The sequence below is a fragment of the Coregonus lavaretus genome (assembly GCF_964263955.1).
Source record: "Coregonus lavaretus genome assembly, chromosome: 4".
Taxonomy (NCBI): Eukaryota; Metazoa; Chordata; class Actinopteri; order Salmoniformes; family Salmonidae; genus Coregonus; species Coregonus lavaretus.
Window position 1 is genome coordinate 19,846,359 of NC_139991.1, and position 22,908 is coordinate 19,869,266.

The 22,908-nt window shown below is 43.8% G+C and overlaps 1 protein-coding gene across 1 annotated transcript in view; it reads left to right on the forward strand.

The window, feature by feature from the left end:
• The window catches only part of LOC311127766 (neuron navigator 2-like), a gene marked incomplete at its 5' end in the record, with an annotated part of 261,667 nt that overhangs the window by 179,267 nt on the left and 59,492 nt on the right, over positions 1-22,908 (forward strand). The window contains 3 exons of the mRNA XM_084159641.1: positions 2,412-2,545; positions 16,099-17,350; positions 17,909-18,018. Coding sequence (XP_084015767.1) covers positions 2,412-2,545; positions 16,099-17,350; positions 17,909-18,018 — 1,496 coding nt within the window. The remainder of the gene's footprint in view (positions 1-2,411; positions 2,546-16,098; positions 17,351-17,908; positions 18,019-22,908) is intronic.

Consider the following 22,908-nt stretch of genomic DNA (forward strand, 5'->3'; position numbering starts at 1 on the left):
TTTTGGAAGATGTAGTTCATAATACTTTGAATTTTAGATGTCTTCCCTCTTGCTGATGTCATCAATGTTCAATTTATCGTCTCTTTCTTTTTGCCTCTCTCTTTCCAGTTGTCTTAGTTCCAGTCTTCTGGAAATGTAAAATGTTCCATTCTGTCTCTCTCCTGTCCTCCATATCGCTCTCCTTCTCTTTCTTTTTCTCTCTCCTCTAGGGATGGGTCTCAGAGTAAACTGCTCAAGTTTTCCCTTGGTCAGAAAAAGTCCTCTAGGTCAGCTCTTTTTCTATCCCTCTTTCTCTCTCTCTACTTTGTGGTCATGCATCTTCCTCCTACACTCCTCCTCTTCATCTTCTAATTCTCCCCCTTTCCTCACTATTTCCAGAGTAGGTAGAAGTTGCCCATAACAACTGATACAGGGTCAGATCTTTTTCAACATGTAATGGTTATGGTTACTATAGAGGGTTTATTAATATGATCCTAGATCTGTGGTAAGGGCAACTTCATTCTGAAACTACTATTCTACTCTGCATGAGTTTTGAAGAGAGGGGACTCCTGTCTGACTCTGGCATCACGCCTCATTTGACATGTCTGCTTAATGGGGTGTGAGGGACCTTTAGATAACGTGTGTGTGTGCGTGTGTGCGCGTGCACAAGAATGTGAGAGAGCACGTCTCATGAGAGAGCACGTCTCACTGTGAATACTGGCTTGAATTTGGTTGTGTGTTATGATAACAGATAGGGTAGGTCACTACTACTATCCTACTACTACTGTACTGTGTACTGTGAGATAATGTTTATTCAGGGATGTATCGCACACTTTATCCATTCATCTGGGCCCGTATTCATAAAAGTGTCATAAAGTAGGAGGACAGACCTAGGATTAGTTTAGCCTCTTATATCATTATCAAAAAGAAGGACCTAATCCTAGATTAACACTCCTACTCTGAGACGCTTTATGAATAATGGCCATGAACTTTGTTTTACAAGCATGTCACTGTTTTCTACGCTAAATGACTGCATTAAATGAAGTGAAATTGAGGATGTGTTGTTGCATGCTGCCTAACCCAACATAGCAGGTGGAAAAAAAAGATGCCTGAACGGAGTCCCCACATCCATTTATCAGGGGCAACAGAAGTTAGGTTGAAAATACTGTATACCTCAAAACCGGAAACGTCTGCTTTTTGCCAACCCCAGCGGAGAGTGCATGCTGTCCATCCCTGGTAGTGTTTTTGCATTGCACCTGCTCCCTGTCCAATTGACCTAAAAAATTATGCAATAGCCCCACCCTCTGGTCAGCATGTGTAACTGCAGGTCAATATTCAGCTGGGCATAAATACAATCAATATCTCGAATGGTGTTTTTCTCTCTCCTTTTCAGATTGTAATGCGTTTCTCCTCCACTGCTTTACCTTTTAATCTTTATTTTTTATATTCTTACTTTCTCGACTTGAATGAAAACTGTCTTGACGTGCAGCCAAGGGGGAGCATAGGTGACATTAGGATAATTTCATGATTACGATTTAATGTGGCCACATCCTGAATGAGAACGGACAGAATACTTTTCATCAGTGAATTGTAAACAGTGTATATCATGAATAGGCTAGCAGTGAAGCCTGTGACTTAATATCTCACTCAGAATTAAATAATGTATTACATTTTGTAGCTCAGTTGGTAGAGCATGGTTCTTGCAATGCCAGAATAGTGGATTCGATTCCTGGGATCACCCGTACGTAAAATGTATGCATTGCAAGTAAGTCGACTTTAAGTCCCTTTAGATAAAAGTGTCTGCTAAATAAAATAAAATAAATATAAATAATATAAATATTGTTTATACACTAAACATTTTCAGTGTGTTAATTTAAGAACGCTCATGTCACCATAGTCTTTATTGTCGGACATGAATGACTTCCTATAGCCCAGAACATAGTTTAATTCATGAGACAGTTAGTTCACAGGCTAACAGTCTTTCTAATCACCATAATTGAAAGTAAATTGAGCTAGACCTATTCTCCCACTAACAAAAGCCACTGCAGTCCTGATTGGCCATGTTAAGGGATTTTAGATTTTTTTAAAGGTCACTCAATCAGAGTGGCAAGAACGAAATAAGAGTTGTTATGTTCTACACCGGTATTGAACTACCGGTCATAATCTGTTTATCAGACCAATGCCGACAGCCAATTATGTTTATCCACTGATGCTGAATTAGCAGTTTATAGGCTTATGTGAAAGATGGACCCGGCTGGAATAGAGTGTTGAATATTGACTTTGACTCCTGGCTATTGCTACACAAGAGATTAGCTAATAATATGGAGGTACAGATAGGTGGAAAAATATTGGACGTTTAATGAATGTATTGCCTAATCCTTGCTCTTTGTGCCATTGAGTGTAAACGCTCCATTGCTCTCTCTCTCTCTCAGACTTCCAGGCCCTAGTGCGAGGGTGTCCACTGCTGGCAGTGACATCGCACCTCGCGGGTCGGTCGGCGCCGCTGGCAACCGGCGCAGTCAGGGCTTCACAGACAAGACCAAACCAGCCACTCACCTGCACAAAGGTATGTCTGTCCTTCACATACACACACACTCACACATCTCGATCGTATTTCGAGTCATGGATCAGGCTTTGAGCGGGCCATATTGCTCAAGGCTGAATTCCAGACACATATATAGTCATAAAGGACCAAATGCCTATACCACCTGTCAAGTCATTAACACTGACAGACTGTCCTGGTCATGATGTGGATGATGATGTCTGTGAGTATGGCAGCTATCCTAATCAGGCCGTTATAGTGTTGGAGGCCATAGGAGTCACCCTTTCTCAGAATAGACCAGGGCCTATCCACAAAGCTTCTCAGAGTACAGTAGGAGTGCTGATATAGGATCTGTCCATATAATATTATTCATTATGATCTAAAAGGCTAAACTGATTCTAGATCAGCGCTCCCACTCTGAGACGCTTTGTGGATACGTGTCCCTGAGTGCAGACACCCTCTCCCACCCACAATGCATTGCATCAGTGCTGGAGCACTACTGCTATGTGAGTGAGTTGGGCCATGAAATAGAGTATTCATCTTTGTTACCCATATTGAGGGCATAAAAGGTTATTCATTAGACAATGTTGTGAGTCAAACTAGACATGATTTATGGTGCCAGATGCTTCACCTATTTAACTGGATGTTCATATGATTTTTCTATCTTGGCAAAGGGAGCTTTGGGATACAGAAATGAACAGTACAAGCTTGGCGCTTCAATACTGTGTATTTCGAGGACAGTCGAAACACTGTGTGTGTTTGTGTGTGCGTGCCTGCCTGTGTGCACACGTTTGTGCGTGTATGGACGTGCCACTGACCTATAGAGAGTGTGTGTGCTGCATGTCTTCTCGTTAAATGACATTGACATGGGTTACAAGGTGAGGTGACAGTGTGTGATTTATAGAGGTGTGTGTGTGTGTGTGTGTTAGATTTAGTGTTGAGCTATAGAGGTTACCATGACCTCTAGTTGGTTGCTAGTATGACCGCTATGCACTGTGCTCTGTCTAACCTCACAGGTGCTTGCTTATAGCAGGACACTGTGAATTACCTATGACTAGGGCTATGGCGATCATGATATTTTGTCTGCCGGTTATTGTCATGCAAAAGACTGCCCGTCTCACAGTAATGTACCTTTAATTAACATAAACACGTTTAGCATCTCCAGGCCTCCACGCTTGAATCATATGATGTGCCCTGAATCAATTTCCTAAATCAATTACCATTGGATGGCCTGCATCTTGTTGGTGTGTAGTCACACAAATCAAAATTCTATCAAAATCGTTATCCAGGACACACTTTCTGGGGTGAGAGAAGAATGGCATTATTCCTACAGAAAAAAACATGGTTAAAATGATACTCAGCTGAGTTCGTTTTTCTTCGTTTGACCCTGTGTAAACCTTACTATCACAAGGCCTCTAGTCTCCTCATGTTGCTTTGAACTCACATTGTACTTTCTCTATAGCCCAGAGGCTGTTAATTATATTTCTATGGCTATTACAGTGTGGCTGGTGTCTGTCTACTGTTACTGTATTCAGGTAGACTGACACTCTGTTTACTGTATTGAGTTAATACGGCTCTATTTTCTGATTGTGTTTAGCCAGGGTGAAGCTGTTTGACTGTGTATTTAGTTAGAGGTTTTATATAGCTTCTCTGCACTGCTGTCACCACTCAGCTGGTTTACTGGGTGGTTTATAGACTCACTGTGTTTGTTTTTCACAGTCTAAACTCATTACCCTGTATTAGACTGTATGAAAGAGGGGGGGGGGGGGGGGGGGGAGAGAGAGCGATGGAGGGGAGAGAGAGAGAGAGATGGAGAGAAAGAGAAGGTGATGAAAGAGAGAGAGATGTGAAGGGTGCAGAGGGACAGACAGCACGTAGGAGGGGAGGAGGGTTTGGAATCATCGCCCCCTAACCCCCTGCCTTCGCTGTTGAGTCGCTGCCAAATCCCCCCCCTCACCCAACTCACAACTCCTGCACAACAAGTTCCACTCAGACTGCACTCTGTGGAACGTCTGTCAGAGTTTGGGGCTGCTTCTCCCCTCAGCTTCTTTTGGTCTCTACTCTACTGGGACAGTGATACAGCAGCACTCATGAGGTTTGTCATCTGTCTTTTAATACACCATTTTACTTAGTAAGCTTTACTGTACCAATTTAGCAACAAGTTAATGAGCGGGAACATTCAGTGATTTACTACCTTGAAATAAAATGCTGAAGATGCTAAGGCTCAGTTAAAACTGCCGGTTCTATTGTCTGGCCTGAACTGTTCTGTGTCAATGTGCTGACAGTAGAATGTAAAACGTGTCATGAGCATACAGTTGGCCTTCCTCTTATGCTTTACATTAACACAAGGTGACAGCAGCAATGTATTGAGAGAGAGAGAGCGAGAGAGAGAGAGAGAGAGAGAGAGAGAGAGAGAGAGAGAGAGAGAGACCATTGTAAATCCAACCCATATTTCTGTTTATTTATTTTCCCTTTTGTACTTTAACTATTCATCGTTACAACACTGTATATAGCCATAATATGACATTTTAGTTGTCTTTATTCCTTTGGAACTTTTGTGAGTGTAATGTTTACTGTTAATTTTTTATTGTTTATTTCACTTTTGTTTATGATCTATTTCACTTGCTTTGGCAATGTAAACATATGTTTCCCATGCCAATAAAAACCATTGAATTGAATTGAGAGAGAGTGTGTGTATGTGCGTTCTATGCAAATGTCTGTGTGGGTGCTTACTCTTGTGTGTGTGTGTGCGTGGCGTGCATGCGTGTGTGTAAGTGTGTGGACAGTGCAGACATTGCTGAATGAATGGACAGATGATGAGCTGTAGCCTCTCTGTTTGAGTGTATTCATGTGGAGGAACTTTAAAAGTTTCACACAAAACAAAGACTGGCTGTCCCACTCACTCACAAGGGCACAATGAGTGAGGTGTGTGTGTGTGTGTGTTTGTGTTTGTGTGTGTGTGTGTGTGTGTGTGTGTGTGTGCATGCACACGTCTGTTATCTGAACTTGGGGATATACGTAAGCAGTTTAAACAGATTACATATTGTACTCCTTAATAGAAGTAGACTATATTAAATTAGATTAAACTGAGTAATTGAATATATAAGCAAAAAACAACAAGTAACTTTTAGTGGTCTATATTTATTTATAGGGTATTTCTGGCGAGACATCTGTGTATAGCTAAAACATGATTGCTCTCTGGGCATTCCTGGAAATATGTCTAAGCTATTTCTATAAGTATCATACAGTTACTGTACTGTATGGTTTTTTTTTTTTCTTGGGGGGGAATGGATCAGCTTAATATTGCAGATAGATTGTATCTTCTATTAATGTAATTGTCTGCATCACTTCCAATCCCCCATGTTTTTTATATATATATTCCCCTTTATTACTTTTCAACCCCACCATCCTTTCCCTACTTGGAGTAAATTAGTGAACAACAATGCCCAGGCCTCTACTTCCGGTCTATACTTACTATCTACACCTTATGGACAGAGTTAATTTTACAATAATTATATTATTTATATATATATATATATATATATATATATAATTTATTTTTTGCTCCTGAACTTCTACTCTCAACCTCTCCGATCATTTTCATGATGTCCATCCGGTTTGCTTCTATATGCCATATCTTTCTAACTGTGCTCTTTCCCAAAAGCTCCCAACATACAACCTATATACTTATTATGGACACAGTATGCTTACATTATTAGCTATCTTTGTTATTATTTGTTGTTATTTGTTATTAGTCCCATCCTTCAACTCTATTCAACACCTCCCATCTATCTCTTAACACCATCCATATAGGATTTCTATTTGCCATATATATTTCAACCGTACTGTGATGTTTTACAAAAGTTCTGAACCTTTCTATTCTCATTGCTTCTACAGATTGTGAATTAAAAATAAACATTTTTGCTAAAAGTATTATTATATTATTGATTGATTGACTATGACTTTTCAGATCACCCAGTAATGCTATCTGCAAGGTTAGTTCCAGGTAAATATTGCAATCCTTTAGCCATTCCTGGACCTGTGTCCAAAAACAAGCTACAAATGGACAGAACCAAAACAAATGATCTAATGATTCTGTCTCTTCACAGCAAAATCTGCAGAGCTGGGAAGATTGTATCCCCCATATAAATAACATTCTATTGGTAGCAATAATTTTATATAATAATTTAAATTGAAAGATTCTAATTTTTGAATCCGGTGTCGTTTTGTGTGTCAGTTCATAAACACTATGCCATGGGATCGGTACGTCAAAGATCTCTTCCCAACTATTTTGCAATCTATATGGGACGGCTGTCAATCCTTTGGTCCTTAAGTGAAACTGATATACTTTTTTATTTATCACAGTTTTCCTTAACCAATTATGTTCTTTAATGCAAGGCCGACAGACAAGTTCCTTACTTTCTCCCCCTTCCACTTTCCTCTTCCACTTTTGCGGTAAGGCTGCAATTATTTGGTTGTAATTTTGGGTAGAGCAGACATTTCCATATGTTTTTGTTAGCTGCATGTGCAACATAACTCCACCAGTCCTACCGATGATATCATTTACGAAGATTATACCTTTTTTAAACATTCTGTCAAAAAATAAAGGTTTTTTGTCAATTAGTATATTTGAATTTAACCACAATATTTGTTGCATTATTTGTTCTGTCGTTTCTGGAGGATTAAATTGAAATTGCAACCAACTTGCTATGGCTTGTTTTAGAAATAGTGACATTTGGGAGATTATTTCCTTTTCAAATAACTGAAAGTGAGAGGTTGTAATCTGAATAAAGGGAAAAAGGCCTTTTTTGAACATTGGGTGAGACAATCTTACTAATTTGCTTGAGAACCAGTTCGGATTTAAGTATAACTTTTGGATGACTGAAGATTTTAGTGATAGGTCTAATGCTTTAATATTTAATAATTTCTGTCCTACGAATTCATATTCATTATATAAATATGCTCTTTTAATTTTGTCTGGCTTGCCGTTCCAAATAAAATTGAATATTTTTTTCTCATATAATTTAAAAAACTGTTTGCTAGGCGTAGGCAAGACCATAAGCAAATAGGTAAACTGGGATAATACTAAAGAGTTAATCAGGGTGATTTTTCCACAAATTGACAGGTATTTTCCTTTCCATGGTAGTAAGATCTTATCTATTTTTGCTAACTTTCTATTAAAATGTATTGAAGTGAGATCATTTATTTCCTTTGGGATATGTATTCCGAGTATATCCACATCACCATCAGACCATTTTATTGGTAAATTACATGGTAATGTAAAAATTGTATTTTTTAGTGATCCAATACGTAATATAGTACATTTGTCATAATTTGGTTTTAATCCAGAGACGTTAGAAAATGTATCTAGATCCTCTATGAGGCTGTGGAGGGATTCTAGTTGTGGATCTAAAAGAAAACATGAATCATCTGCGTACAATGACACCTTTGTTTTTAAGCCCTGTATTTCTAATCCTCTGATATTATTATTGGATCTGATTTTAATAGCTAACATCTCGATGGCCACAATAAATAGATATGCCGATAGTGGACAACCTTGTTTCACTCCTCTTGACAGTTTAAAACTTTCTGAGAAATAGCCATTATTTACTATTTTACACCTAGGGTTACTATACATGATTTTGACCCATTTTATAAGAGATTCACCAAAATTGAAACGCTCCAGGCATTTATATATAAACCCCAGTCGTACTTTATCAAATGCCTTTTCGAAGTCTGCTATGAATAGCAGGCCTGGTTTCCCATATTTTCCATAGTGTTCTATTGTTTCCAATACTTGCCTTATATTATCTCCAATGTATCTTCCATGTAAAAAACCTGTCTGATTAGAATGAATAATATCCGACAATACCTTTTTAATTCTATGCGCTATACATTTTGCTAGGATTTTTGCATCACAACACTGAAGTGTAAGGGGCCTCCAATTTTGTAAATGGACTGGATCTTTATATTTTCCACTTGTATCCTGTTTCAGTAATAATGAGATCAGACCTTCTTCTTGAGTGTCAGATAATCTACCATTTACATAGGAGTGGTTAAAACATGCTAATAACGGTCCTCTTAGTATATCAAAAAAGGTTTGGTATACCTCGACTGGTATGCCATCCAACCCTGGAGTTTTCCCGGACTTAAAGTCTTTAATTGCATCCAGAAGTTCCTCCTCTGTAATTTCACCTTCACATGAGTCTTTCTGTGTGGCTGTTAATTTGACATTATCAATAGAAAAAAAATCTCTACAATTAGCTTCAGTTAGAGGAGATGGAGGCGACTGAAAAGAAAACATATGCTTAAAGTACTTTGTTTCTTCCTTCAAAATATCATTTGGTGAATTATGGGTGACTCCGTCAATTGTAACCAGTTTCATTAAGTTCTTTTTGGTAGCATTCCTATGTTGAAGATTAAAAAAGAATTTTGTGCATTTTTCCCCATATTCCATCCAGTTTGCTTTATTTTTATAATATATTACACTTGATCTTTCTTGAATAAGTTTCTCCATTTCTTTTTGTTTTTCCTCTAATTTATTCTGAGCCTCTATGTTACAGTTTTTATTGCCATCTATCTGTTCTGTTAGACTTTCTATTTCCTTTCTTAGTATAAACTCTTTTGACCTAAATTGCTTTTGTTTTCGAGATGAGTACTGAATTGCATGGCCTCTAAAGGCACATTTAAAGGTGTCCCATACAATAAGGGGATTCGCTGTACCTATGTTATGTTGGAAAAAGTCAGTTATAAATTCCTTTGTTCTAATTATAAATAAATTATCATCCAATAGGCTTTGATTAAATTTCCAATATCCTCGCCCACGTGGAAATTCAGTAAGAGTAATGTATATGCCTATTATATGATGGTCCGACCGCATTCTGTCCCCTATCAACACTTTTTTTTACTTTTGGTGCCAACGAGAATGAGATAAGAAAGAAGTCAAGACGACTAGCTTGATTCAGTCTCCGCCATGTATATCTCACTAGATCAGTATATTTAAGCCTCCATATTTCTACTAGTTCTAATGTATCCATGACATTCACAATTTCCTTTCTACTAGTTCTAATGTATCCATGACATTCACAATTTCCTTAAGAACTGTATGTTGCTAAAAAGGCTCTTCCTGAATCTGGACACATTCATAATCATAAGTTTAGGCTGAGTGTCATTCTAAACTGTATACAGTGTCTGTAAGTATGATACTGCTCTTTCCCCCCAGACTTTTATGTTTTAAGTCTATCTCTATATGTTTCTATAGGCAGGGAATGCCCAGGTCAGTACTGACTGACGGGTGATCTAAATTACAGTCTTTTGACCGTGAAAGCGGTCGAGAGGGCTAAACAGTGTCAGCCGACGCTAGCCCCTCTAATGCATTTAAGCTTGTTTTTGTGTGTGGTTGCGTTGCGGTCTCAACCGTGTTTGCCTCCCGGTTTAGTTAAGCCATTACACGCTGGGGGAAACCATGGGCCTTTTGAAGTGGCTGTGTTGAACAAACACGTCTCTGACACATGCATGCGCCCCAACACATGCACGCACGTACACACACGCACACACACGTTGAGGACGTTTGTATTGTACACTTGGTACTGGCACATATAGACAGTAACACAGACACAGTGGAACACACACACAGGCGTGATTATCCGTGAAAAGGGCTCTATGTCCACTGTGCCGGGCGGATATCCCAGAAGCCTGTGATGTTATCAGGACAGAGGGCAGCTCAGGGTAGGACCCAACCCCAGAGAGAGAAAGTTGATAGAGAGAAAGGGGAAAAGGCAGAGAGTCAAATAGAGGGGGACCGAGAGATTATAGAAAGACAGAGACAGTACACTACATGGCCAAAAGTAGAACATCTCTGCTCGTCGAACATCTCATTCCAAAATCATGGGCATTAATATGGAGTTGGTCCCCCCTTTGCTGCTATAACAGCCACTCTTCAGGGAAGGTTTTCCACTAAATGTTGGAACATTGCTGCGGGGACTTGCTTCCATGAGAATTAGTGGCTGAATGGAAGCAAGTCCCCGCAGCAATGTTCCAACATTTAGTGGAAAACCTTCCCTGAAGAGTGGCTGTTATAGCAGCAAATCGGGGACCAACTCCATATTAATGGCCACACCTGTCTATATAAGGTCCCACAGTTGACAGTGCATGTCAGAGCAAAAACCAAGCCATTAGGTCGAAGGAATTGTCTGTACAGTCGTGGTCAAAAGTGTTGAGAATGACACAAATATTAATTTTCACAAAGTCTGCTGCCTCAGTTTTTATGATGGCAATTTGCATATACTCCAGAATGTTATAAAGAATGATCAGATAAATTGCAATTAATTTCAAAGTCCCTCTTTGCCATGAAAATGAACTTAATCCCCAAAAAACATTTCCACTGCATTTCAGCCCTGTCACGCGTGCCGTTATCATTGCTTTGCACAAAAAGGGCTTCACAGGCAAGGATATTGCTGCTAGTAAGATTGCACCTAAATCAACCATTTATCGTATCATCAAGAACTTCAAGGAGAGAGGTTCAATTGTTGTGAAGAAGGCTTCAGGGCGCCCAAGAAAGTCCAGCAAGCGCCAGGACCGTCTCCTAAAGTTGATTCAGCTGCGGGATCGGGGCATCACCAGTGCAGAGCTTGCTCAGGAATGGCAGCAGGCAGGTGTGAGTGCATCTGCACGCACAGTGAGGCGAAGACTTTTGGAGGATGGCCTGGTGTCAAGAAGGGCAGTGAGGAAGCCACTTCTCTCCAGGAAAAACATCAGGGACAGACTGATATTCTGCAAAAGGTACAGGGATTGGACTGCTGAGGACTGGGGTAAAGTCATTTTCTCTGATGAATCCCCTTTCCGATTGTTTGGGGCATCCGGAAAAAAGCTTGTCCGGAGAAGACAAGGTGAGCGCTACCATCAGTCCTGTGTCATGCCAACAGTAAAGCATCCTGAGACCATTCATGTGAGGGGTTGCTTCTCAGCCAAGGAAGTGGGCTCACTCACAATTTTGCCTAAGAACACAGCCATGAATAAAGAATGGTACCAACACATCCTCCGAGAGCAACTTCTCCCGACCATCCAAGAACAGTTTGGTGACGGACAATGCCTTTTCCAGCATGATGGAGCATCTTGCCATAAGGCAAAAGGGATAACTAAGTGGCTCTGGGAACAAAACATCGACATTTTGGGTCCATGGCCAGGAAACTCCGCAGACCTTAATCCCATTGAGAACTTGTGGTCAATCCTCGAGGCGCCTGGACAAACAAAACCCCACAAATTCTGACAAGCTCCAAGCATTGATTACGCAAGAATGGGCTGCCATCAGTCAGGATGTGGCCCAGAAGTTAATTGAAAGCATGCCAGGGTGGATTGCAGAGGTCTTGAAAAAGAAGGGTCAACACTGCAAATCTTGACTCTTTGCATAAACTTAATGTAATTTTCAATAAAAGCCTTTGACACTTATGGAATGTTTGTAATTATACTTCAGTATACCATAGTAACATCTGACAAAAATATATATAAACACTGAAGCAGCAAACTTTGTGAAGACCAATACTTTTGACCACGACTGTAGAGCTCCGAGACAGGATTGTGTCGAGGCACAGATTTGGGGAACGGTACCAAAACATTTCTGCAGCATTGAAGGTCCCCAAGAACACAGTGGCCTCCATCATTCTTAAATGGAATAATTTTGGAACCACCAAGACTCTTTCTAGGGCTGGCCGCCCAGACAAACTGAGCAATCGGGTGGGAAGTGCCTTGGTCAGGGATGTGACCAAGAACCCAATGGTCACTCTGACAGAGCTCCAAAGTTCCTCTGTGGAGATGGGAGAACCTTCCAGAAGGACAACAATCACTGCAGCACTCCACCAATCAGGCCTTTATGGTAGAGTGGCCAGACGGAAGCCACTCCTCAGTAAAAGGCACATGACAGCCCGCTTGGAGTTGGCCAAAAGGCACTTAAAGGACTCTCAGACCATGAGAAACAAGATTCTCTGGTCTGATGAAACCAAGATTGAACTATTTGGCCTGAATGCCAAGCGTCACGTCTGGAGGAAACCTGGCACCATCCCTACAGTGAAGCATGGTGGTGGCAGCATCATGCTGTGGGGATGTTTTACAGGGGCAGGGACTGTGAGACTGGTCAGGATTGAGGGAAAGATGAACGGAGCAAAGTACAGAGAGATTCTTGATGAAAACCTGCTCCAGAGCGCTCAGGACCTCAGACTGGGGCCAAGGTTCACTTCCAACAGGACAGCGACCCTAAGCACACAGCCAAGACAACGCAGGAGTGGGTTCGGGACAAGTCTCTGGATGTCCTTGAGTGGCCCAGCCAGAGCCCGGACTTGAACCCGATCGAACATCTCTGGAGAGACCTGAAAATAGCTGTGTAGCGACGCTCTCCATCCAACATGACAGAGCTTGAGAGGATCTGCAGAGAAGAATGGGAGAAACTCCCCAAATACAGGTGTGCCAAGCTTGTAGCGTCATACCCAAGAAGACTCAAGGCTGTAATCGCTGCCAAAAGTGCTTCAACAAAGTACTGAGTAAAGGGTCTGAATACTTATTTAAATGTGATATTTAAGTTTCTTATTTTAAACACATTTGTAAAAATATCTAAAAACCAGTTTTTGCTTTGTCGTTATGGGGTATTGTGTGTAGATTGATGAGGGGAAAAAACTATTTAATCAATTTTAGAATAAGGCTGTAATGTAACAAAATGTGGAAAAAGTCAAGGGGTCTGAATACTTTCTGAATGCACTGTAGATTAGATTTTGGATAAAACATTGTTCAACACAGGTTTTTTTACTAGAGTAGGTGAGAGTGTCTCTGTCTGTGTGTGTGTGTGTGTGTGTGTGTGTGTGTGTGTGTGTGTGTGTGTGTGTGTGTGTGTGTGTGTGAGACAGAGCTGGGTTATGGCAGGAAGTTCACTGGTGGTCTGTGGTTAAGTCCTGAGGGCCTCTGTCAGACAGATTTCAGACTACTAATTGACTGCACTAATTGAGTAGTTAAGATTTAAACATTAAAACATGTGTCCTGTTTAAACTACTAGAATACACAAGTCATATAGAGTCACAAAGGTGTGTGTGTGTGTGTTGGTGGAATTCTGTTTTTTTCCCAAGGTAGTGAACTTTGTCACAGTGATCTTAGTCAGGTCAGGAGGTCTATGACCTATTATGAGTGTGATGTCAGCAGTCCATGTGTTTGTGATATTGGACAAGACGAAAGTTCATTGTGTGGCAATCTTTAGGTGAGAGCGAGGGAGAAAGAATGCTGGTCAGTGGCTCAGGTGTGAGTGTTTATGTGTATTGATACATCATGTGTGTCTCTAAAACAGGCAAACAAGTCAATTGTGTGATAAAAAGGAAGGGGATTCATTTCAATACAACTTTATTGACAACCGTGGGGCAAGGGGTTCATAGCAAGTTCACCTCTGACCCAGGATGTGAAATGTGGATCTCCTTTTCATTAAAACTAGAGCATTTTAGGTGGTAATCTGGTTCTGGGTCATCCCCAGACATGCTCTGTGTTTTTCTTGTGTCCAGTGTCCAAGCCAACACAATGTCCACTTCTGAACCAAAACCCCAGCTGGTTTCACCCCCTATTCTCCCTCTGGGGCACAGACCGTTCTGTTGGCATGATGTAAGCTTCTCAAAGTTCCCCTTTTCCCACATCCCAGCCTCAGTGAGTCTGAATCCCTCTCTCTTTCTCATTCTCTGTCTCTCATTCTCTCTCTCATTCTCTCTCTCCTCTACCTCCTCTGTAATTACTGCTGGTCCTCCTCTCGCTCTCATTCAGGCCCTCCTCCAATAGGAAGCCAGCTATTAGCAACCTGACCCACTTTCTGCTGGCTAACTGCTAGCATGGCTAATTGGGCCCTAATCACTTCCTAATGTGCACATTGTTTCAATGCTCGCTCGCTAAATACTGAACTGGGGGGAAACGACAGGGGCATGAAAAGCAATTAGGGCATGAAAGGTGCTTAAAAAACAGGAATAGATGTGGTGAAAATGGGATGTGGCATAAAGATGTGGAGTGTTTAATATTCCTAGTAAATACTTCCTTAACGAGGCCCAAATGTGTGAATATTAAAATAGAGTCGTTTAAGGAGTTACCATGATAAAGTCAAGTGTTTAGAGTCACGCTAATGCGGTATACTGAAAAAAGGGTTGCATACTGCACTGTAAGAAGAGATGCTACACTCTTTAGAAAAAAGGGTTCCAAAAGGGTTATTCGGCTGTCCCCATAGGAGAACCCTTTTTGGTTCCAGGGGGAACCCTTATTGGTTCCAGGTAGAACCCTTTTGGGTTCCATGTAGAATCCTCTGTAGAAAGCGTTCTACTTGGAACCGAAAAGGGTTCTACCTGGATCGAAAAGGGTTCTACCTGCGACCAAAAAGGGTTATTCAAAGGGTTCTCCTATGGGGACAGCCAAAGAACCCTTTAAGTTTCTAGATAGCACCTTTTTTTCTAATAGTGTATTGAAAGGAATTTCAACGGCTTCAGTTTGAGATCATTACTTAATTGACAGTGTTTGTGAAAGTATTTGGAAGTGCAGCAGGACAGTAGCTTCTGTTTTGCTGTGTCCATGTGCTGTACTGGCTGGCTAATGGGTTGGGCATGGGAGTGGCCACAAGGGCAGTTTGGCAGTTTGACTTTGAATATTCAAAGTAAGGCTAGCAGTAAGTAGTCACTGGGAGTCTCTATAGGCACACAATAACTACACTCTATTCTTGTACTGTACAGTATTAGCCTCTTGAGGAAGAATATATTAGCTAGTTCTGTATCAATGTGGGTTTTGGATTTGATTGTGACTGTTATTGTTAAGTCAAACATTATTGATTTAGAGGGGTAACAAAATATAAACTTTTAAAAAGTGATTTGTGTTGGTTTTTGTGTGCTCTGTAACAGTGAAACAGATGTGTCTTATGTAAAACCTTCATTTAGACAAAATTGTCAAATTAATGAAAATATTTGTGTTTTAGCTAGCTCATTTCCACAGTAGTTCAGAATACAGACTTGGAATGGAGCAAGTCTTTGTCTGTGAATTGGAAGATAATGACCAGAATCGGTCCATATAAGTCCAAACCTCCCAAGGGTGTCAGTGGCAGTGTTGTATCTCAGCTCAAATTCCTTGGCCAACTTTAAAGCGCTTTCCCTCATTGTTTTTATAAACAGTTTATGATTGGCACTCTCATAGTTAGTGTCCAAGGTTTCTAATAGTTAGCCGAGTGTCGTGGGTTCGCTAGCGTTTAAGTAATGACATGTTTAGACTGTGTCAACACAGGCTAATTCGAGCGTTCCACAGTGCAGGACCTTATATGGACAGTTAGTGTGGGGTCTATGAGGATTGCTCTATCTAACAATCTCTTATTTCTCTCCTTTCCCCTCTCCTTATCCTCTCTCCGACTCCTGCTTTCCCCCTTATCTTCCTCCTCTTCTTCTTCTTCACTCCTCTCATCTCCTAATCCCCTCTCACTCCTGTTCTCCTCCCCTCTCTGTTATCCTCTTCTCACTTCCTCCTCTCATCCTTTTCTTCATCCCTTCCACCTCTTCATCCTGTCCTTTTCCTCTTCCTCCTCTTCCTCACAGAACCCTCAGAGGGTATGACTTCACAGACTCCGGTAATGAATGAGCATGCTCCGTCGTCCCCAGTGACCATCAGCACTTCCGCCAACAGCGTCTCTACCTCGGCTCCCGTCCCTCCATCCTCCTGCTCTTCCACCTCTTCCTCGGCCATCCCCCACCCCAACTCCAGCAGCAAGCCCTGGAGGAGTAAATCTGGGAGCTCCAAGCACACCTCCTCCTCAGCCATGCTCTCTGTCAAGCAGGAGAAGGATACCTCCTCTAAGGCCTCCTCGTCCACCGATCAACCCCCTAAAGTTATCCAACAGAAGTCTATGCTGGAGAAGTTCAAGCTGTTTAACAGTAAAGGTGGATCTAAGTCCTCGTCCTCCAGCACTCAGGGGGCTCAGGCGGACAGCGGTGCCCCCGCCCGGCAGCTCGGGGCTGGTGGAGTGGAGAGGGCAGAGGCAGGGTCCAACACCGACTCCCTGGAGGAGGCGGAGGGGAACGCCCGGCCCGGCGTCAACGGGACCGGTAATGGGATGACCCACAGTGGTGCCTCAACCCATGTCCCTACCATCGCCACAACAACCAGCAGCCCCAAGATCGCACTGAGGGGAATCGCTCAGCGCACGTTCAGCAGAGCTCTGACTGCTAAAAAGAGCTCAGTGAAAGGACTGGAGAAGGAGAAAGAGAAGGATAGGGGGAAGGAGAAAGAGAAAGAGAAGGAAAGAGGGAAAGAGGTGGGGAAGCACATCACCACCGAGAGGATGGAACTCAGGGGGGAGGAGCCTAAGGAGGAAGCGACTACCACTGTCACCATGGAAACGGAACCCTCCTCCAATAAGAGAACTTCTAAAATCGCCAGTTTCATACCCAAAGGGAGCAAAGTGGCCAAGAAGGAGAGTTCTGTCCCTGCACACAGCAGCATACCAAAGCCAGGGGGTAAAACCTCAGGGCTAGGGGGGAAGGCCCCCTCGGCAGGGGGGAAGGAGGGCGGGGAGCGTCCCCGGAGCATGCGGTTGGGGGGGGGTCTGGTCCTGCATCGCGGACACCTTGACAGAGACAGGGACAGCAGACACTCTAGCTCTACCTCTAGTCTGGCTTCTACAGAGGGCAAGGCCTCACAACAGGGCCACAGTGCCGCCCCGGTGGTGGAAGGTGGTAGTGGTGGCGCTACACAGAGCACAGCCTGCAACACAGTCAGCGTCCAGCTACCTCAGCCCCAGCAGCACCACAGCCACCCCAACACAGCCACCGTAGCACCCTTCATGTACAGGTGAGTAATACACATACTTTGGACTGATAAAACTGTAAACTGTAACATTTGTCATGATGTGTCTACCCGACCAGGCCTTTGTGAATCTGTATTAGTATCCTGAGAAAGTCTGAAAGGATCATAAGTCATTAGTCACTGATCATTAGTGGGCATCTGCAAGCTGTTTGCTAGGAATTTCCCCTAGAATCACCTTTCCCACTGTGTGTTTGTATGCTCAGCCCACCCCTGACCTCTGTATCTCAGTCCCAGTGTGATATGGGTGGAGGTCCCTCTCACTGAATGGAGCCATTCTAACCACCTGTCGTTATCCAACCCCCCCACTTCCCCTGGTCCCACCCTGGGACAGCCTACCCCCTATACCTCTGATCCTCTCCTGTATGAATAGCCCCCCCACTGCCTCACCCCTACACTCACCACTTAGGAACTTCCTCTCCTGTCATTAACCAGTCATAGGGCATTAACGGCAGGATCATACCATCTCTGTTTTAGAGAAAGGGGGGAATTGACATTGACAATCCAGATATTCCTTTTGACCTTTGGCACTTTGTTATCATCTAGGTCACAAACGGACGTGGACGGTATCATGGCGACAGAGGCAGGTTCAGGAGGAACGGGCGGAGAAAACGTCCCCTTTAAAACCAGCCAGCCATCCATTGAGGACCTTTCAGGTAGGCCATCAACTAGTTCTGTCTGTAGGAGCTGATGGGCAATTGATTATGTGTGTCTGAACAGTACAGAAATTACATAGGCCATTAAAATATATATATATATATACAGTGAGGGAAAAAAGTATTTGATCCCCTGCTGATTTTGTACGTTGGCCCACTGACAAAGAAATGATCAGTCTATCATTTTAATGGTAGGTTTATTTGAACAGTAAGAGACAGAATAACAACAAAATAATCCAGAAAAACCCATGTCAAAAATGTTATAAATTGATTTGCATTTTAATGAGGGAAATAAGTATTTGACCCCCTCTCAATCAGAAAGATTTCTGGCTCCCAGGTGTCTTTTATACAGGTAACGAGCTGAGATTAGGAGCACACTCTTAAAGGGAGTGCTCCTAATCTCAGCGTGTTATCTGTATAAAAGACACCTGTCCACAGAAGCAATCAATCAATCAGATTCCAAACTCTCCACCATGGCCAAGACCATAGAGCTCTCCAAGGATGTCAGGGACAAGATTGTAGACCTACACAAGGCTGGAATGGGCTACAAGACCATCGCCAAGCAGCTTGGTGAGAAGGTGACAACAGTTGGTGCGATTATTCGCAAATGGAATAAACACAAAATAACTGTCAATCTCCCTCGGCCTGGGGCTCCATGCAAGATCTCACCTCGTGGAGTTGCAATGATCATGAGAATGGTGAGGAATCAGCCCAGAACTACACGGGAGGATCTTGTCAATGATCTCAAGGCAGCTGGGACCATAGTCACCAAGAAAACAATTGGTAACACACTACGCCGTGAAGGACTGAAATCCTGCAGCACCCGCAAGATCCCCCTGCTCAAGAAAGCACATATACAGGGCCGTCTGAAGTTTGCCAATGAACATCTGAATTATTCAGAGGAGAACTGGGTGAAAGTGTTGTGGTCAGATGAGACCAAAATTGAGCTCTTTGTCATCAACTCAACTCGCCGTGTTTGGAGGAGGAGGAATGTTGCCTATGACCCCAAGAACACCATCCCCACTGTAAAACATGGAGGTGGAAACATTATGCTTTGGGGGTGTTTTTCTGCTAAGGGGACAGGACAACTTCACCGCATCAAAGGAACGATGGACGGTCCCGTCAAATCTTGGGTGAGAACCTCCTTCCCTCAGCCAGGGCATTGAAAATGGGTCGTGGATGGATATTCCAGCATGACAATGACCCAAAACACACGGCCAAGGCAACAAAGGAGTGTCTCAAGAAGAAGCACATTAAGGTCCTGGAGTGGCCTAGCCAGTCTCCAGACCTAAATCCCATAGAAAATCTGTGGAGGAAGCTGAAGGTTCGAGTTGCCAAACATCAGCCTCGAAACCTTAATGACTTGAAGAAGATCTGCAAAGAGGAGTGGGACAAAATCCCTCCTGAGATGTGTGCAAACCTGGTGGCCAACTACAAGAAACGTCTGACCTCTGTGATTGCCAACAAGGGTTTTGCCACCAAGTACTAAGTCATGTTTTGCAGAGCGGTCAAATACTTATTTCCCTCATTAAAATGCAAATCAATTTATAACATTTTTGACATGCGCTTTTCTGGATTTTTTTGTTGTTATTCTGTCTCTCGCTGTTCAAATAAACCTACCATTAAAATTATAGACTGATTATTTTTTTGTCAGTGGGCAAACGTACAAAATCAGCAGGGGATCAAATACTTTTTTCCCTCACTGTATATTGTGTGAGATTGTTAGTTTGAGGAGAACAGCACATGAATCCGATTGATTCTGTCTGATGGGAAAAATACCTTTCTGGCTCATGCACTCACAATTCAGTTGTGGTTTTTGTTGTGACCATTAGTGATGCGCAGGTTGACTCATAGCCCGCAGTCCCATTTACATTACATTTACATTTACGTCATTTAGCAGACGCTCTTTTCCAGAGCGACTTACAAATTGGTGCATTCACCTTATAGCCAGTGGGATAACCACTTTACAATATGTTTTTTTTTTTCTTTCTTTGGGGTGGGGTAAGGGGGGGTAGAAGGATTACTTTATCCTATCCCAGGTATTCCTTAAAGAGGTGGGGTTTCAAGTGTCTCCGGAAGGTGGTGAGTGACTCCGCTGTCCTGGCGTCGTGAGGGAGCTTGTTCCACCATTGGGGTGCCAGAGCAGCGAACAGTTTTGACTGGGCTGAGCGGGAACTGTGCTTCCGCAGAGGTAGGGGGGCCAGCAGGCCAGAGGTGGATGAACGCAATGCCCTCGTTTGGGTGTAGGGACTGATGAGAGCCTGAAGGTACGGAGGTGCCGTTCCCCTCACAGCTCCGTAGGCAAGCACCATGGTCTTGTAGCAGATGCGAGCTTCAACTGGAAGCCAGTGGAGTGTGCGGAGGAGCGGGGTGACGTGAGAGAACTTGGGAAGGTTGAACACTAGACGGGCTGCGGCATTCTGAATGAGTTGTAGTGGTTTAATGGCACAAGCAGGGAGCCCAGCCAATAGCGAGTTGAAGTAATCCAGACGGGAGATGACAAGTGCCTGGATTAGGACCTGTGCCGCTTCCTGTGTAAGGCAGGGTGGTACTCTCCGAATGTTGTAGAGCATGAACCTACAGGATCGGGTCACCGCCTTGATGTTAGCGGAGAACGACAAGGTTTTGTCCAGGGTCACGCCAAGGCTCTTTGCACTCTGGGAAGAGGACACAACGGAGTTGTCAACCGTGATGGCGAGATCATGGAACGGGCAGTCCTTCCCCGGTAGGAAGAGCAGCTCCGTCTTGCCGAGGTTCAGCTTGAGGTGGTGATCCGTCATCCACACTGATATGTCTGCCAGACATGCAGAGATGCGATTCGCCACCTGGTTATCAGAAGGGGGAAAGGAAAAGATTAGTTGTATGTCGTCTGCGTAGCAATGATAGGAGAGGCCATGTGAGGATATGACAGAGCCAAGTGACTTGGTGTATAGCGAGAATAGGAGAGGGCCTAGAACTGAGCCCTGGGGGACACCAGTGGTGAGAGCACGTGGTGCGGAGACAGATTCTCCCCACGCCACTTGGTAGGAGCGACCGGTCAGGTAGGACGCAATCCAAGAGTGAGCCGCGTCGGCGATACCCAACTCGGAGAGGGTGGAGAGGAGGATCTGATGGTTCACAGTATCAAAGGCAGCAGACAGGTCTAGAAGGACAAGAGCAGAGGAGAGAGAGTTAGCTTTAGCAGTGCGGAGAGCCTCCGTGACACAGAGAAGAGCAGTCTCAGTTGAATGACCAGTCTTGAAACCTGACTGGTTTGGATCAAGAAGGTCATTCTGAGAGAGATAGCAAGAGAGTTGGCTAAAGACGGCACGCTCAAGAGTTTTGGAGAGAAAAGAAAGAAGGGATACTGGTCTGTAGTTGTTGACATCGGAGGGATCGAGTGTAGGTTTATTGAGAAGGGGTGCAACTCTCGCTCTCTTGAAGACGGAAGGGACATAGCCAGTGGTCAAGGATGAGTTGATGAGCGAGGTGAGGTAAGGGAGAAGGTCACCGGAGATGGTCTGGAGAAGAGAGGAGGGGATAGGGTCAAGCGGGCAGGTTGTTTGGCGGCCGGCCGTCACAAGTCGCAAGATTTCATTTGGAGAGAGAGGGGAGAAAGAAGTCAAAGCATAGGGTAGGGCAGTGTGAGCAGGACCAGCAGTGTCATTTGACTTAACAAACGAGGATCGGATGTCGTCAACCTTCTTTTCAAAATGGTTGACGAAGTCATCCACAGAGAGGGAGGAGGGGGGGAGGAGGATTCAGCAGGGAGGAGAAGGTGGAAAAGAGCTTCCTAGGGTTAGAGGCCGAGGCTTGAAATTTAGAGTGGTAGAAAGTGTCTTTAGCGGCAGAAACAGAGGAAGAAAATTTAGAGAGGAGGGAGTGAAAAGATGCCAGGTCCGCAGGGAGTCTATTTTTCCTCCATTTCCGCTCAGCTGCCCGGAGCCCTGTTCTGTGAGCTCGCAATGAGTCGTCAAGCCACGGAGCAGGAGGGGAGGACCGAGCCGGCTGGGAGGATAGGGGACATAGAGAGTCAAAGGATGCAGAAAGGGAGGAGAGGAGGGTTGAGGAGGCAGAATCAGGAGATTGGAGGGAGAAGGTATGAGCAGAGGGAAGAGATGATAGGATGGAAGAGGAGAGAGTAGCGGGAGAGAGAGAGCGAAGGTTGCGACGGCGCATTACCATCTGAGTAGGGGCAGAGTGAGTAGTGTTGGAGGAGAGCGAGAGAGAAAAGGATACAAAGTAGTGGTCGGAGACATGGAGGGGAGTTGCAGTGAGATTAGTAGAAGAACAGCATCTAGTAAAGATGAGGTCAAGCGTATTGCCTGCCTTGTGAGTAGGGGGGGGGACGGTGAGAGGGTGAGGTCAAAAGAGGAGAGGAGTGGAAAGAAGGAGGCAGAGAGAAATGAGTCAAAGGTAGACGTAGGGAGGTTAAAGTCACCCAGAACTGTGAGGGGTGAGCCATCCTCAGGAAAGGAACTTATGAAGGCGTCAAGCTCATTGATGAACTCTCCAAGGGAACCTGGAGGGCGATAAATAACAAGTATGTTAAGCTTGAATGGGCTAGTGACTGTGACAGCATGGAATTCAAATGAGGAGATAGACAGATGGGTCAGGGGAAAAAGAGAGAATGTCCACTTGGGAGAGATGAGGATTCCTGTGCCACCACCCCGCTGACCAGATGCTCTCGGGGTATGCGAGAACACATGGTCAGACGAGGAGAGAGCAGTAGGAGTAGCAGTGTTTTCAGTGGTAATCCATGTTTCCGTCAGCGCCAAGAAGTCGAGGGACTGGAGGGTAGTATAGGCTGAGATGAACTCTGCCTTGTTGGCCGCAGAACGGCAGTTCCAGAGGCTGCTGGAGACCTGGAACTCCACGTGGGTCGTGTGTGCAGGGACCACCAGGTTAGAG